Source organism: Dendronephthya gigantea, unplaced genomic scaffold (genome assembly GCF_004324835.1).
Source record: "Dendronephthya gigantea isolate DGI-Jeju-01 unplaced genomic scaffold, DenGig_1.0 000172F, whole genome shotgun sequence".
Lineage (NCBI taxonomy): Eukaryota > Metazoa > Cnidaria > Anthozoa > Malacalcyonacea > Nephtheidae > Dendronephthya > Dendronephthya gigantea.
Genome location: NW_021163182.1, coordinates 73209 through 88983, shown reverse-complemented (window position 1 = coordinate 88983; position 15775 = coordinate 73209). Strand labels below are relative to the sequence as shown.

Below are 15775 nucleotides of genomic sequence, written 5' to 3'. Positions count from 1 at the left end.
GAAAGAAATGGTGGAAATGTTGAGGATTAACATCACGAATAAAAATCTTGTTGTTAAATCGCCTCGTCTTTTTGTCCAGTTTCTCCCTTTAATTTATTCATTTGCCCAGCCTTGCATGAGATCGGTCACGCTAAAATCAACGATGCATTAAATCCACTGCGCGCAATGAAATATTCGTCACCTTTAGGGGTCGCGCGGTGCTCCCAGTATGCATTATTTTCCCTGAAACTTTCACAGTTTATTAAAAACCTTTCTACTTTTAGACAGTTAAATAATATCTCAATTCTGCTACACATTTTCGCGCGCTAGCTCTCTCAATATCAGGGGATAGGAACCACCCCCTGGTAACATAATTTTAGTAATGAAAAAACAAACTTGCCCTAGGTATACCAGATACGTCTTAACTATATCTAGGAACACAAAAATTGGCCAATGCTGGAAAATACCCTAAAAAACGGAAATTTTACGTTTGGGACATTTTTTTGATACACCCTGTAAAATAAAACAAATTCTCATGAAAGTGTTGGAATATTGACATTCATTGGACTACAATTACTTTCACTTAATTTCACACAATTTAATGATGATATATACGAGGGTAAGAGAATAACAGATTCACTAAAACAAGATAAATACAATTTACTTTGGATAGCGTACACCAACTTGAATAGTACAAATTGTTGGGAAAAATTTGTTGTGGTTCAGTGTTTTCTCCTCTAGTTTGACTAATTACTGACGTCTCATCCCTTGAACTAACCGACCTTATTAATACAAAAGTTATGCGATCGAATCCTGCAGTGTGTATATATATGCAGGGCCGTGGGTAGACCGCTTAATTGGGGTGGGGCCGGGGGGGTGTATATTCATATATATTTATGTTTATTATATAAACAAGCGCCAGATATGAGGTATGCTGCAATTTCATTGATTGGCTACAAGACAGATACTAGATACTACAGATATCTGTCTAGTAGAGAAAATAAACAAAATAGCCGAAAGATTTGGAAAGTTGAGCGAAATAGGAATTCAAACTTTAGTTGATAATAGAACACCAAAATGCACCGAAAGGGCGACAAAGTTTGTGTAGATAAAAAAAAACAGTTATTAGAACAGTTATCAGTCGGACATAAGACGAATATATGAATATACACCCCCCCGCCAGTAAGCTTCTAGTTACGGCCCTGTGTATATGTATATATTTATATGAGAGAATCGTAACAATATAGACGATAATTATATAAAGTGATATAATATATATTGATTAAATGCATGTTTATTGAAACAAGCTCGTAGTTACATCGCAGCTTCTCAAAGCAACCAACGAAAAACTGACGTTCATTGATTCCCGCGCTATCTCACACGTGACTCTGTAGTGACGTAGACCAATGACGAAGTAAAATTATGACAAGTTTACACTCTATAGTGTTACGAAATGCGAATATATAATGTAATTTAGCATTGTTAAGAAATAGAAGGTCAATATAGATGAGGATATTACTTGGGGAACATGTCACATAAAATGAAGTGTAAAGTAAATATTATTATGACCCTTCGGAATCACAAAATTACTTTTCCTGTCATAAGGTGACAGCCCATGGGGTTTCCTCCGAAACGATAGTGTGTCGTACAAAGTACAAGTGTCACGACTCAAGAACATAAGTTCTAGGCGGATACTAGTTTATGTCAATCATGTCTTTGTTATATTTTGCTCGGTTAAGCACTTGAAGCCTTACGTCACTAAAAGCTTAATTCGATGAAATTATTAGTAAAATAGTTTATAAGTTGAAATACGGTTCACAGTGTAATAAGTTGATAATTGTACTTTAAGTTGATGATAAATATTTTAAGTTGTGAACAAGTTTTAACAGTGATCGATTAAGTAAAGACCAACTTGACTAGTGCGTCACCGGCCTTAAGTAAACAAAGTATGAGAGCTGGACCGAGCTTCTAACGCCAACCCACACTTACAACTTACAACGCTGATTGGATTGTGTGAATCACATCACCTTGCACAGGGCGTCTTCAAGATCCCCTCAAATTTTATTATAAAAGGAGGCGCACAGTAACAGAACATTCAGTGGACTAGCGGAGTAAAAAAGTATATGAAACGTTGGAGAAGCTAAACCTGACAGAACAGACAGCCAAGACGAGAACAGAAAACAACGAGGTCCGAAAGGACGAATAATCCGAAGAGAAGAGAAGAACGAGAAAGAAGAGAACATTAGTGAACTTTAGTAAAGGCTTGTAAAGATCTCCTACCTCGCGCATATAGAAAATAAAATCATACTTAACAATAGGAATGTGAGACCAACAACAATAAAATGACAACTATAGCTACAAAATGCATTTTTTTCAACCAGTTCATAATAGGGGTATTCAACCAATTACGTAACTCCAAACTATTACGTTTTGAGCGGGCTTATTTAATAAATGCAATATAGTAAATCTATAAGTAAATCTTTTTTTAGCTACCCCATTTAAAGACTATAACACCTTTTTATCGAAATATGTTCGCTACAAATGTCAAAATTCTCATTTTATTTTCGCAAGCAACTGTACAATGGGTAAAGGGAAAACGTGTTCGCATTTAGGATATCATGAAAAAGTCGTAGCTATAGATACCGGAAGATTAACAATTAAGTGTTTATTGAAATACATCGCTGTGGAAACTGAATTGTTTATCATTACAATTTAAATAATTATATATATAATAATCTATTGTAGAACTATCGAGTAGACGTCCATACGATAGGTATAAGGAAGGAAAACGAATACGAAAAAACCGACTATACACGAAGTAGCTACAAAATGCATTCTCTTAATTTTTCAAAACTTCGCAGAAACTTTCGCAAATATTGAATTCGAGAAGTATGAAATATAAACAGACTACGTGAACTTTCCTAACCTGAATATTATTACATTATACCCTTTACGTAAATAGATTGTTAATGTAACTAAATTTGTCCTTTGAGTATACCATATTATATTCACTATAGCACAATTAAGCGTCATTACAGATTACAGATTCTTGAAGTCGTACATTTCACATCATCAAAATTTGTCTAACATCGAATTAGCCGCTTAATATCTTTCCTGCTAAAATTTTCTGTTCTATATCTTTAGAAAAGAATGCCATTACTTATTGTATAGTTTGAATCTAAATTCCTAAATAAACTGATTGAACCACAAACAAATATATTTAGCTTCAAAGACGATAAAGTATGCTATATACTTCGTATATAATGCAAAGACGTAGCCGATTGTTTTACAAGCTTCTTGGGTGTTCTTCCAACATTTTCCGAGTTTATTTTTATTACAGCATAAAGGCAGGAAAGGAGCTTTTTTAATTATTTTATAATATATACATGCAGCAATTAATTAGGTCAAAATTGAAATTCTCTGAAATTGCGCGTTATACCACACTTATATTAAAGCAACATTTAAAAAGTTATCAATTGACATGAAAGAGCGAAGCAATTTATCGATATTTTTAAGCGTTTCGACAGCATCGAAATTTATCGATGTTGTTCAGCCAAACACCAGATCCACGATAAAGACCAGTGATGTAATAACCACCCTTGGAACAGTTTGACCATCCTTCGTGATTAAACGATGATCCAACATCTTCATCATAACACGATCCATACTGGTCAGGATGAGTGTTTGGTTTGCAGCAATGAGCGCTAATGATGTTACGTAAATTTGTGCCATTCTTGCGTTTTAACCCGTTCAGAAAGTACCCCATTGGACAAACATTCCATGTGTCATTTCTATATAGAATACATAAACGGTTAATTATATACACGGTGTCCCAAAAAATCCAAAAACTATCGAAATCACCGATTGTTAAATTTGAATGACTTTTTTTTCTCGTGAGCATTAACGCAAATGTTAAATAGGCCCACAAAAATTTAATATTTGCTAGAGACGAATGACATGTCGAAGGCCATGATGCATGAGTCGTAAATTTAAATATTTTTATCCGTATTTATAAAAAGTATTGGCAATAAAATCATTTGTTGATATAATCAAATTTTACTACATCATGCATAAAAATGCTTATGTCAAAATATTCTACACTTTTATACATTTGTGGGTACCAACAGGCTGCTTAGGCAGCTATTACATTGCCATGGCTGATTTTAGAATACAATCTGAGGCGTTTTGAAAGAAAATATTAGGTCAGAGACCTGAATATCAACTTGGAGGTGGGAGAAAATCTTGTTTGATATTGCCAGCTATTTTAGTGGTATGCCAGCGAATTTGCATATGTAAATTCGCTTAAAAATTGCCAGCTTACCACGTTACTATTAAATAAGGCGAAAATGAACAGATTTTACCTACTTTAGGAAAGGGTTATTTTTCGAATTTCCTCTTCATATTTTAGGTATATTTCAAGAAGTATATTTATAATTTTGTACACGATTTTGGCAAAGGCCTATTCATTAGTAGATTTCCCATATATCTGATGAAAATGAAAAAACTTGGATTTAGTTTTCATAGTATACACGCGTCTACAGGGCCTAACCATATCCTCAAAAAAAAAATTAAATTCATCTAATTTTTAAAAAAGGCAATAGATCTTGATGATAGCAAAACGATCTCATTTTGGCAAACGTATAAAAAGGAAACCTTTCCATAAATATAAGTTGATATTGCGAGGTTTTACAAGGTGGTTTGTGTTCACTGGTGCATCCGCTGTCGAACAGCAACTTATTGCAGACTCATTGAACAAAATAGCGATGACATGAATGCTTGTTTTAGTCATTTATTCAGGCTACCAATATAAGACGGAGCGCGGATGAAATTTGTATACGGTTAACGTTACCCATTTTAATTGTTTTGTGCCAATTAATAGAACTTTCCTATAATGACGACAAACGCAGAAAGTCTAATGTTACACGAAATTTGATTTGCTCCACAAAAGTATCGAGCCAATCAAACTTTGTTTAACATTATACTTCCCACGTTTGACGTCATTATGAATAAGGTCTATTAAGCGTAGTGTAAAGCGGACTTCTGAGAAAGTTTTATTGATTCTGATTATACACGTCGCTCATCTGCTATCTTCATAATCCGCTGCTTTTGCCTACCTTTTCATATATCACGAGAGCGACTTCGACAATCTTTAAAAACACCCAAATACGCACACAACACATGCATAGCGTAATGCGACTTTTTTACCGCCTGCAGCACACTGCGCAAAAATCATATTATTATGAAATGATATAAAAATACTTACTGTTTAAAAGAACTGGTGAAGTTAACTTTTTCACATTGACTATTCTGACCGCTGTAGGCAGGAGACGAGTTGCAACATCTTGCTTCTTCAAGCAAACTGATGGGATGCTTGTTATCGCCGTTGGGCGGACTTCGATAAAATCCTGTGATAAAGAGATTTTCTGCGCCACATTTTGACCAGCCCTTACTGTCAAAACTTTGCCTCCAGTCCGCATTAGAACATATTAAAGACGTATCTATAAATTGAGGTGGGAAGTGTTTTTGTTAGCTTTAAGGCGGCCATGAATCAAATTGATTGGGTATAGTGGATGGGAGGGGCGGATTTACATGGGAAAATTTGGTCGCGTCCTGAATACATATTGCCTTAATTCATTTACTATTCACAACGCTCATAATGATGCTCATTGCTCATAACAATGCTCATAACGGCCCACCCAACACCCGCCCGTCACCCGTCGGGGTCGTACTCGGACTTCCCATCTGAGCCAAACTGTTCCAGTCTGGGTCAGAGGACGCTGACGAACGTTTTTTCCCATAACTGATTTTGACTGAGCATGAATAGAGTGTTGTGAAATAGTATACTGATTAAAGCAATTAATTAACGGAATTTTGGTAGAATTCGTACGTCATAGAATCATTAATAGAGAACAGAACTTTCTTTTTAATTAATGTTTTAATGACTTTAATGCAAACTCGTATAAGTTAATAACTAACTTGTAGTAATATACACTGGCGGTCAAAAAGAACTGCTCAAAATTTATTTTTACGACTTAATACAAGAATGCATAAAGTCACTCTTTTGAAACTGTAAATTAAATTAAATATGTACAATTTTAGTATTTGGTAGGCCTCCTCTAGCCTTTACGATGGCTTTACACCTGCGAGGCATGCTATCTACCAAGTTCCTTAGGTTATCTTGAGGGAATTCTCTCCAAGCAGTTTGGACACTGTCCCACAGTTCATCGTTATTTTTGGGATTTTTCTCTTGAACCATAGTTTTAACGTGGTCCTACAGATTTTCTATCGGGTTGAGATCTGGTGATCGTGCTGGCCACTCCATGACTGTAATTTCCTCTTCCTCAAACCAATTCCTTGCTACCCTTGAGGTATGGCAAGTGGCATTGTCTTGCTGAAATACCCAGCCATCAGGCATAGCCAACATGTGAGTTGTGGGAAGAAGTGCATTCTCCAAGACAGAAATGTACCATGACCCGTTAAGCCTACCGTTCACCATAGAGAGACATCCAGTTCCCCTTGAATCGATGCATCCCCATACCATTATTCCGCCACCACCATGTTTTACCGTTGGTTGTACACAATATTCCTTGAGATCCTCGCCAACCATTCTCCTGACATACACCCGACAATCACTATGGAGTAGAAATCGTGACTCGTCACTAAAGATGACTTTTGACCACTGTTCTGCTGTCCAGTTTTTGTGCATCCTCGCAAATTAAAGACGTGCTTTCTTGTGGCGAGAGCTAAGACGTGGCTTCTTCTTGGTTTGCAGCCATTGAAACCAGCTTCTCTTAACCTTCGTTGGGTGGTGGAAACAGAGATATTGACTCCATGCTCATTTTGCATCTCTGCTTTAATCTCGGGAGCGGTTTTAAAGCGATCAGCTTTGCTTTTTCGAACCAAGATGTTGTCTTCTCTTCTTGTTGTCTTTCTTTTACTGCCCGGTATCTTGCAATCTTTAACGCTGCCAGTGAGTCTCTTCTTCTTGAGTATGTCACTGAGGTGGTTGCACCAAAATCATGATAGAAGGAGGGATAGTTTGTAGATGTTTTATTATAATGTCGTTCGACTCCGCTGAAAAGTCATCATGCACTATGTGCAGTGATGATATTGCGGGCTTCTTAAGACTTACTTGTTAATTGTTGTCCTGTCGGGAAGCTCGATGGAGTTGGATCTAACGGATTCTAGGAAAAACGCACAAAAGAAACGAAAATCACTTTGAAACGTTACCATACATTTATATATGTAGTCGTAGCCAGACTGACAATTTGGTTTAGAGTTGAAATTCTGAAATTCTATAGAATTTCATTGTTTTCGCAATCTATGAACACAAAAATATTATCATAGCTATAGCATCACGCCACTGCTGTATAGCATATATTTTAATTTATTATCTTTTAGTAAGTTTTATTTCGTAGTGACTATTGATTTTCCTGCATTCTGATCGGTGAGAATTCACGGTCTCTAGAGTGAGAGTCACTGGCCGGTGACTATAGCTCTTTAAATTGTTGTTTCCTGGCCTATGCTTGTGATTACCTCGCCTTAGAAAACTAATTGTTAAATATATCTCACTTTGCATCTGGCCCTTAGGGTCGAAATCTGTTGATCTGGTTTTTTAACTATACCGGCGCTTGCCACCACTTGAACTATAACGAAATGTAACCTCTTGAATGAGCGAATGTATTTCACTTTTTAATTATAAGGAAAAAATCGTAGGTCCAATCAAGATTGATTTACAGAGTATAAAGAACGAGTTTTACTCTATCATTCTGTGTGCAAATCATGTAATAATACAGGTTCTATGTCTTTGCCAAAGATGATTGGCGTATACAGGAAAAATAACACTGCTGTATAGCATATATTAATATCAGCTTTCAGTATAAGTTTTATTTCGTGGTGACTATTGATTTTCCTGCATTCTGATTGATGAAAATTCACGGTCTCTAAAGTGAGAGTTACTGGCCGGTGACTGTAGCTTTTTATTGTTGTTTCCCGGCCTATGCTTGTGATCACCTCGCCTGAGGAGACTAATTGTTAAATATATTTCACTTTGCGTCAGGCTTTTAGGGTCGAAATCTGTTGATCTGGTTTTTTAGCTACACCGGCACTCGCCACCACTTGAACTATAGCGAAATGTAAACTCTGGAATGAAAGAATGTATTTCACAAGGAAAAAATCGTATACGGAAAAAATTGTGCATAAATCATGTACATATATGTACATGTACATACAAATATATATGTACATACATGTTCTCTGTCTTTGTTAAAGATGACTACTGCTTCAAAGTTCTGAATTTTTAGCTAAACTAAAGACGATGATTGTTACGCTCTCTGTGAAATCATTAATCAACATATTCGTGAAACGACATTTAAAATTACAGTAAAGAAGATTAGAAAACTAATCTTTCTTCCCCCAGACACTCATTTAATTAAAATGAACTACCTAAATTACTTTCATAACATTGTGTAATTAGGAAATTGTGAAGATTAACATGATCAATCTTTTAAATGAAATATACATGACATACACAAGCTTTGACAACAATTTTTAATCGCCAAAGCATTTCTTTCATCTACTTTTTTCTTACTAATAATTAGTGCGAATTTTATCTATATTTGTGTACGTTAATGCTAGCGAAAAATATTGAAAATTGAACTTTATTGCTGTGTTATCTTTAAATTTAAATTTATTATATAATTTTTCCGATCACAATATCGGTACATGCGAATTTGTTCTATAAATTTTAACTAACATTTGCCAGCGTAAAATATCGCGCGGCTTTTGTTGTAAATGAAAATATAACAAAAACGTAGCTACATACCCCGCCGTTACAATCGAGCAGTATATAATAATCATATTCCTCATCCTCCGTGAGCTGTTTAGGATTTTCTGAGTCAACCTCTGTGAGTAACTCACAGTTTTCCATTTCTTCACAACTTCTCAGTTTTTTGAAGTTAACAGTCTACATCCTATTTTCCGCACATTTTAAGGCGCTTCTGCTCCCGACGTGGCGTGAGTTTTCCATAGGTTTAACGTTTAACGATAACCTTATAAAATTGCGATATAGACACATTGTTAGAGTTAGCTTCTGGGCTATTTGAAGGTGATTTTACGAATATCCTAATATGAGTTCGTTAACAGATTTGAAAACACGTCCCAAAGCTTACCTTCCTCCGATCCATCAAAACAAAAGTCTAGCGCATCACCGAAAGTTTGAAGATTCAAAAATATCAACAACACAAGATTGAATCCCAAAAATACCGACGGCAAATGCGCTATTTCTGCCTGGTGAGTCTCTGCCATGCTCTGTATCATAGGTTTCAATGTTATACGTTGTCTGTTTTTGCCAAAGATCCCTTGCTATCTGCGCTCTATACGTTTCGAAAACACGAGACGGCCCCTTTTTGATAAGAAAATTTCCCACCTGCACAGGGGAAATTGAGTCGTAAAGCCGGGTGCAGACCCTGTGCTTGTTATGACCCAGTCTTGACTGAGACAAATTACATGACGAATTGAGAATGAATTTTTTTTTCATCCACTGCGTTAGTGTCTTGATTCTAATTTATATAACCTAATAAAAGTTTTAAAAGCAGGTGCTACGTGCAAGAAGGTGCATGCATATAGAGTAGAATGCAATATTTCTCTTTTCTTCTTTTTTTGCTAAGCCGTGTTTGCAATGAGACAATCATGAGCTAGACAAATTACATGACAAATTGAAAATGAAATCTCTTTTCTAACCGTTGCGTTAATGTCTTAAAACTAATATATAAATATGTCATTCTCCATTTCTTCTTCAAAACTGTAAACTAGAAATATATATGCATTCATCAAGCCGGAATAAGCTTTATATTGAGAAATGATTCAGTAACAAAACTTCCCACCGTTACACAAATATTGAGTGAAATATTAAAGTAAATCGTATAATTTTTATCCCGGGATCTTACAGTTGAATTAAATGCTATTTACAACCTTTGATGCAATACCACATTTATAGGATACTATGATAGCTATAGATATAGGAACATAACCAGATATAGGAAGATAAACAATGCATTCATTAAGTGGTATTGAAACACATCGCAGTGGAAACTAAATTGTATATCATTACAATTTAAGTAATAATATATTGTTATATTGTAGGACAATTGAGTTAGAGTCCATACGATAGTATATATCTGGAATGAAAACGAATACGGAAAAACTGACAATGAATGAAGTAGCTACAATACATCTCCTCTAATCCGTCAAAACTTTGCAGAAACTTTCGTATATACGGAATTCGAGATGTAATAAATATAAACAGACTCCGTGAACCTCAAGTATATTATTACTACACTATATAGTGTAATAAGGCGGGAGACATGCTTTTTTTATTCTTTTCTAACATATACAACAATTAATTAGATCAAAAATGAAATATTCTGAAGTTACTCGTTATGCCACACTTATATTATAATAACAATTAAAAATTTGTCAATTGACGCGAAAGAGCGAAGCAATCTATCGATATTTTTTAGCGTTTTGACAGCATCGAAATTTATCGATGTTGTTCAGCCAATGACCAGATCCGCGATAAAGACCAGTGATGTAATAACCAGCCTTGGAACAGTTTGACCATCCTTCTTGATCAAAAGATGATCCAACATCTTCATCATAACACGATCCATACTTGTCAGGATGATTTTCAGGTTTGCAGCAAAGAGCTCCTGTGATGGCACGTAATTTTGTGTCATTACTGCGTCTTAACCCGTTCAGAAAGTACCCCACTGGACAAACACTCCATTTGTCATCTCTATATAGAATACATTAACGGGTAATTATATACATGGCGTCTCAAAAAAAAACAAATCCCATCGTATATATAAAATATATTATTGTTAAATTTGAATTACTTGTTCGCGAATTTTTTCTCGTGAGCATTAACGCAAATGTTAATAGGCCCACAAAAAGTTGATATTTGCTAGAGCCGAATGACATGTCCAAGGCCATGAGTTGTAAATTTAAATATTTTATCCATATTTCTAAAGTGTATTGCCAGTATTAGCAATAAAAATCATTTGTGGTTTTAACGAATTTTCCTGTCATCATGCATAAAAATGTTTTTGTTTAACATTTACACACTTGTGGGTCCCAACAGGATGCTTAGGCATTCAAACTCCAGCTATGACATTGTTATGGCTGATTTCAATGGTTTTCGATTTTTCCGAAACTATGTGGGAAACAATTTGAGGTAAATATTAGGCCAGAGACCTGAATATAAACTTGCATGGAGGTGAGAGAAAATCTTGTTTGACATTGCCAACTATTTTATTCGTATGCCAGCGAATTTGCATATGTAAATTAGCTTGAAAATTGCCAGCTTACCACGTTACTATTAAATAAGGCGAAAATGAACAGAGTTTACCTAATTTAAGGAAAGGGTTATTTTTCAAATTTCTTCTTCATATTTTGGGTATATTACAAGAAGTATTTATAATTTTGAACACGATTTTGGCAAGGGGCTAATCGTCAGTAGATTTCCCATAAATCTGAGATGAAAATGAATTAACTAGGAGCTAGTGTTTATCGTATATATACGAGGGCCTGCGCTGGAAGAAACATATCCTCAAAAGGAAAGAGAAATTAAATCTACATCTGACTTTTAAACAAGACAATAGATCTTCATGATAGCAAAACGATCTCATTTTAGCAAACGTAAGAAGGAAACCTTATTTTATTAATCTTCTATCATTTTTATTTCTATAAATATAAGTTTATATATATATATATATATATATATATATATATATATATATATATATATATATATATATATATATATATATATATATATATATTACTGGGTTTTGCAAGGTGGTTTGTGTTCATTGGTGCATCCGCTATCAAACATGCAGCAACGTATTGCGGACTCGTTGACCAAAATAGTAATAGACACATCTATAACTGCACTACACTGAACTATAGATTTAATGAGGCTATACCAATATATGACGGAGCACGGGTGAAGTTTGTAATTAATTAAGCGTAGTGTAAAGCGGATTTCTGCAAAAGTTTTATTGCAGATTCTGTTATACACGTCGCTCACCTGTTATCTTTATAATTCGCTGCTTTTGCGTACTTTTTCATATATCATGAAACCGACTTCGACAATCTTTAAAAACACCGAAATACGCACACAACACATGGATAGCGGGATGCCACTTTTTTACCGCCTGCAGCACACTGCGCGAAAATTATATTATCATGAAGTGACTGAAATACTTACGTTCTGAAAGAACCATTGAAACTCGTCCTGTTACACTGACTATTCTGACCGCTGTACGCAGGAGACGACATGCAACATCTTGCTTCTTCAAGTAAACTGATGGGATGCTTGTTATGGTTGGACGGACTTCGATAAAATCCTGTGATAAAGAGATTTCGTGCGCCACATTTTGAGAAGCCCTCGCTCTCAAAACTTTGCCTCCAGTCCGCATTAGAGCATGTTAAAGACGTATCTATAAATTGAGGTGGGAAGTGTTTTTCTAAATTTTGTAAGATTTGATTTCATGCGATTGGAAATCTGCATGAACGATCTCTCAAGAAGACATGAGAGCCTTCAATAATTAAGGAGATATAAAATGCAAAAATGATGCGAAATCTAGCAGTTTTCATAACACACGCCAGTTCACTGTGAACTAAATTGTATAAGTAAAAGTGTGGTGACGCTCTGCATGGAGAAAATGACGACATTGCTGACTTATTTCATAGTTGGGGTGTTGAACTGTTTGTTTCTAGTATTGTGGATGCAGGTGATTTAAAAATTTGTTATTGCATTACCACGTTGTTATATTTTTGTATTATATTATAGTGAGGATTTCGTAATATAACTCTTACTTGTGAATGATTGTTGTGTCGGACAGCTTGATGTGGCAGGGTTCTGAAAAACAAACAACGAAAATCGACGTTTTATAAAATGTCATTATATATTCGTGATACATAAAACTATATATAGCTCATATAATGTATATCTCACTTTGCATTAGGCCCTAAGGTCAATTAATTCTGGTGTTTTATAGAGGCACTTGTCCCACATTCAACTATTATTAAGCATAATGAGAACCATTGTATGAAATGTTATACTATTTGTATGATCAAGTGGTTTAAATGATAGTTGCAGAGTAACAAAAAAAACAAAGAACAATAAATTTTTCAATGAACACCGGAATATTTGCACAGACGCTTCAAACTGTCACGATGGCTCCACTATAGCTATACGGCTTGTCAATGGTAAATTATTTCCAATATCTTACAATTTGGATTTTTTCGTTTACAAAAACAAAGTCAGACGCAAGTTTAAGTATTACAGCGGCAGCTCTTTCGTTCAGAGAAACGAGGTGATTCAAATTTTCACCTTTAAGCTTCAATGTTATTTTAAACACAGTTTTTCAAAAGATGGAATTTTTCTTTTTTTCCTCCGTCGTTATTTAATTTTGTTTGCTGTGGATCCGCTTCGGTCGACTTCTTACTTTTAAAAAGAAAATTTCGCAGCGTAAATATGAACCCCTCTTAAAACCGCTGATGCATGCGGCCAACATATAACCGCTAAAGAATCGACTCAGCAGTCGAGTTTTGCAATATATTTCGGTTAGATAAAAAAAGATCTGATTTACCATATTATTAAAATTCATGCGAGTTTTGATATTAAATTTTAATTTTAAGCTTGAAATATCGACGACCCCTCTGGTGTGAATGAAAACATATTAATTTTAGATCTGATCCATCAAAGCACAAATCGAAAAGTTTGAAGATTCAAATATACCAACAACCTTCTTGCAGATGACTTAATCTTAAAAACGTGTTTAACAATCGAAAAGGCGTATTTTAACGTTTCTACATCGAAAGACAATAGGTGTATACTCTTCTTTTGAATATCATTCTGGTTTGATTAATTGTCTTTTTGCCATGGATCAGTTGTAGTCCACGCAACGTTATTATAGTCATGATAAATCACTCCAGCATAATTTTAAATTAAAGGTATTTGAAAACGTCATGCGAAACGTAATTACTGAGAATTGAGAAAGTAAAAAAATTCGCAGTAATATAGCCTAATATCAAGTACTTTGACACACAGAACGAAAGGACTCCGAATGCTATGCTATTAAAAACGCACACTTCTGAAATTTTGACTTTTATTCTGAAGTTATTGCTATAAACCGCTGTTAGAAGTTAGTAAGATGTTATCATTCTATTTTTTCGTTATGCAGTTCAACAAAGTACACCCATCTCGACACACAGTTTGTGAGAACCTGCAAAAGCGGTCGCTGCTTCTTAGAAAGCTGGTTCAAATCTGACTACAGCTCCTGTTGCTTCGAATCTATTTTGCAAGTAGGATATAACACGAAAATCACGTTATAATATGACCAATTTCTTAGCTGTAGCGGGAAAAAGTAAAAATAGCTTGTAATAACTTTTTAAACTCCAAGTAATCATTGTATTTACTCACTGGTTTAATTATCACAAGATGGTTGAATCCAAGCTTTGTTTGTTCATCATCATCGGTTGTTGCTTGTATTGTCTTATTGTTGAGTTCACATCGACCTTTATCTTTACCAGAAGTTTTGTAGTTGGCTGACGTACACAATGAATGACGATCGCAAAGCAAACCACATTCAAACTCGGACGTTGCTTGTTTTGTTTCGATGACATGATTCGCCAAGTATTTTTGCTTATTTCTCCGAAAGACAGCTTCCTTTGAGCACTCGCTCAGCACGAAAACGATGAACGAAACAGCAAATTTTTGAAAGACCTTCATTGCAACGCAGACGGTTTTAACTCACAAACAGTAAATTGTCATTTATATATATTACCAACACTTGCGTGCATGACCTTAATAATTTACGAAGTGGTTTTTCCCTGAATTGAGGCCTACTTAGCTAATTTCGCTCCATATCGTGATTGATGATAATCAATGACAGTCACAAAGCTGTACATTTATTTTCCTGTTTGCGCTAGAATATATATTGATTATTTATCAATTATTTTAGAAGGCATGCACGGACGGTTAATAGACTTATACATGCATGATGACCATTGAGTTGAATAAACCGATTTTTTCATCCCAATGATAATGACGAATATCCCATTCATGTAGTCAAGGCGAAAAATTGAAACTTCAAAAATTCAAGCCGTGACCAGAATTCTCTGCCGGTGCCACGGCTTGTTACGTCATTATGCATACGTTCAATTACTCCTAATATATAATATAATCCCTATAATTATCTCTTTCGGGATGTGGTCGAGTCTACTTTGTTTGGAAACTTTAGTTGTTGCCTATACTTGCATGTATGTATCAGCAATATACTTATAACCACTTTATTTTTGCAGTCTTTCTTTACTTTTCTTGGAACGTTCCGGGCTATATATTTGCGTGAACCCCTGATAATAAAGCAAAGAAGACGAAAAACGGGTGGGCAATGCTTCAATGGCTATATTATTTTGAAAATGGCCATATTTAAATGGTTTATGTAGTCACCACATACATGTATAAGGCGTGATAATCTATTCGCGATTTAAACTTCTGCCACTTCACCGTTCTTGGTGATTAAATTTTACCGTGCATAGGACGAAAAACAATACAGATTGTAAAAATTCTCATTCTATTTTCGTAAGCAACTGCAGAATGGCTGAATGGAAAACATGTTTGCATTTAGCATACCATAAAAAAGTCGACGCTATATAATTATAGACATATAGGAAGATAAACAATGCATTGATTGAATGTTTATTGAAATACATCGCAGTTCATCGCAGT

At 35.0% G+C, this 15775-nt stretch overlaps 2 protein-coding genes across 2 annotated transcripts; both read right to left on the bottom strand.

Annotated features, from left to right (window-relative positions):
- Positions 1–6250: 6250 nt before the first annotated feature.
- On the bottom strand, positions 6251–9285 carry LOC114538000. The gene is made up of 4 exons (XM_028559112.1): positions 9150–9285; positions 7112–7163; positions 6776–6976; positions 6251–6611 (listed from the first exon to the last, which is right to left on the bottom strand). The coding sequence occupies exons 1-4, from the start codon at positions 9283–9285 to the stop codon at positions 6251–6253; spliced, it is 750 nt and encodes a 249-aa protein (XP_028414913.1).
- Positions 9286–10418: 1133 nt separating this feature from the next.
- LOC114537999 lies at positions 10419–14776 on the bottom strand. The gene is made up of 4 exons (XM_028559111.1): positions 14468–14776; positions 12859–12901; positions 12248–12479; positions 10419–10774 (listed from the first exon to the last, which is right to left on the bottom strand). Exons 1-4 carry the CDS (start codon positions 14774–14776, stop codon positions 10483–10485), a joined length of 876 nt encoding a protein of 291 aa, XP_028414912.1. The 3' UTR covers positions 10419–10482.
- Positions 14777–15775: the final 999 nt, after the last annotated feature.

What these genes read in the sequence shown, in the direction of transcription:
- LOC114538000 (XM_028559112.1), bottom strand. Translation starts at nt 9,285, where the DNA reads ATGGCAGAGACTCACCAGGCAGAAATAGCGCATTTGCCGTCGGTATTT. An exon ending in TTTTGATGGATCGGAGGAAG is followed by an intron (nt 7,164 to 9,149) that starts GTAAGCTTTGGG and finishes CGTTTTTCCTAG; the next exon opens with AATCCGTTAGATCCAACTCC. An exon ending in GTTTCCACCACCCAACGAAG is followed by an intron (nt 6,612 to 6,775) that starts GTTAAGAGAAGC and finishes TCTACTCCATAG; the next exon opens with TGATTGTCGGGTGTATGTCA.
- LOC114537999 (XM_028559111.1), bottom strand. Translation starts at nt 14,776, where the DNA reads ATGAAGGTCTTTCAAAAATTTGCTGTTTCGTTCATCGTTTTCGTGCTG. An exon ending in GACACAACAATCATTCACAA is followed by an intron (nt 12,480 to 12,858) that starts GTAAGAGTTATA and finishes CTCAATTTATAG; the next exon opens with ATACGTCTTTAACATGCTCT. An exon ending in TTCAATGGTTCTTTCAGAAC is followed by an intron (nt 10,775 to 12,247) that starts GTAAGTATTTCA and finishes TATTCTATATAG; the next exon opens with AGATGACAAATGGAGTGTTT.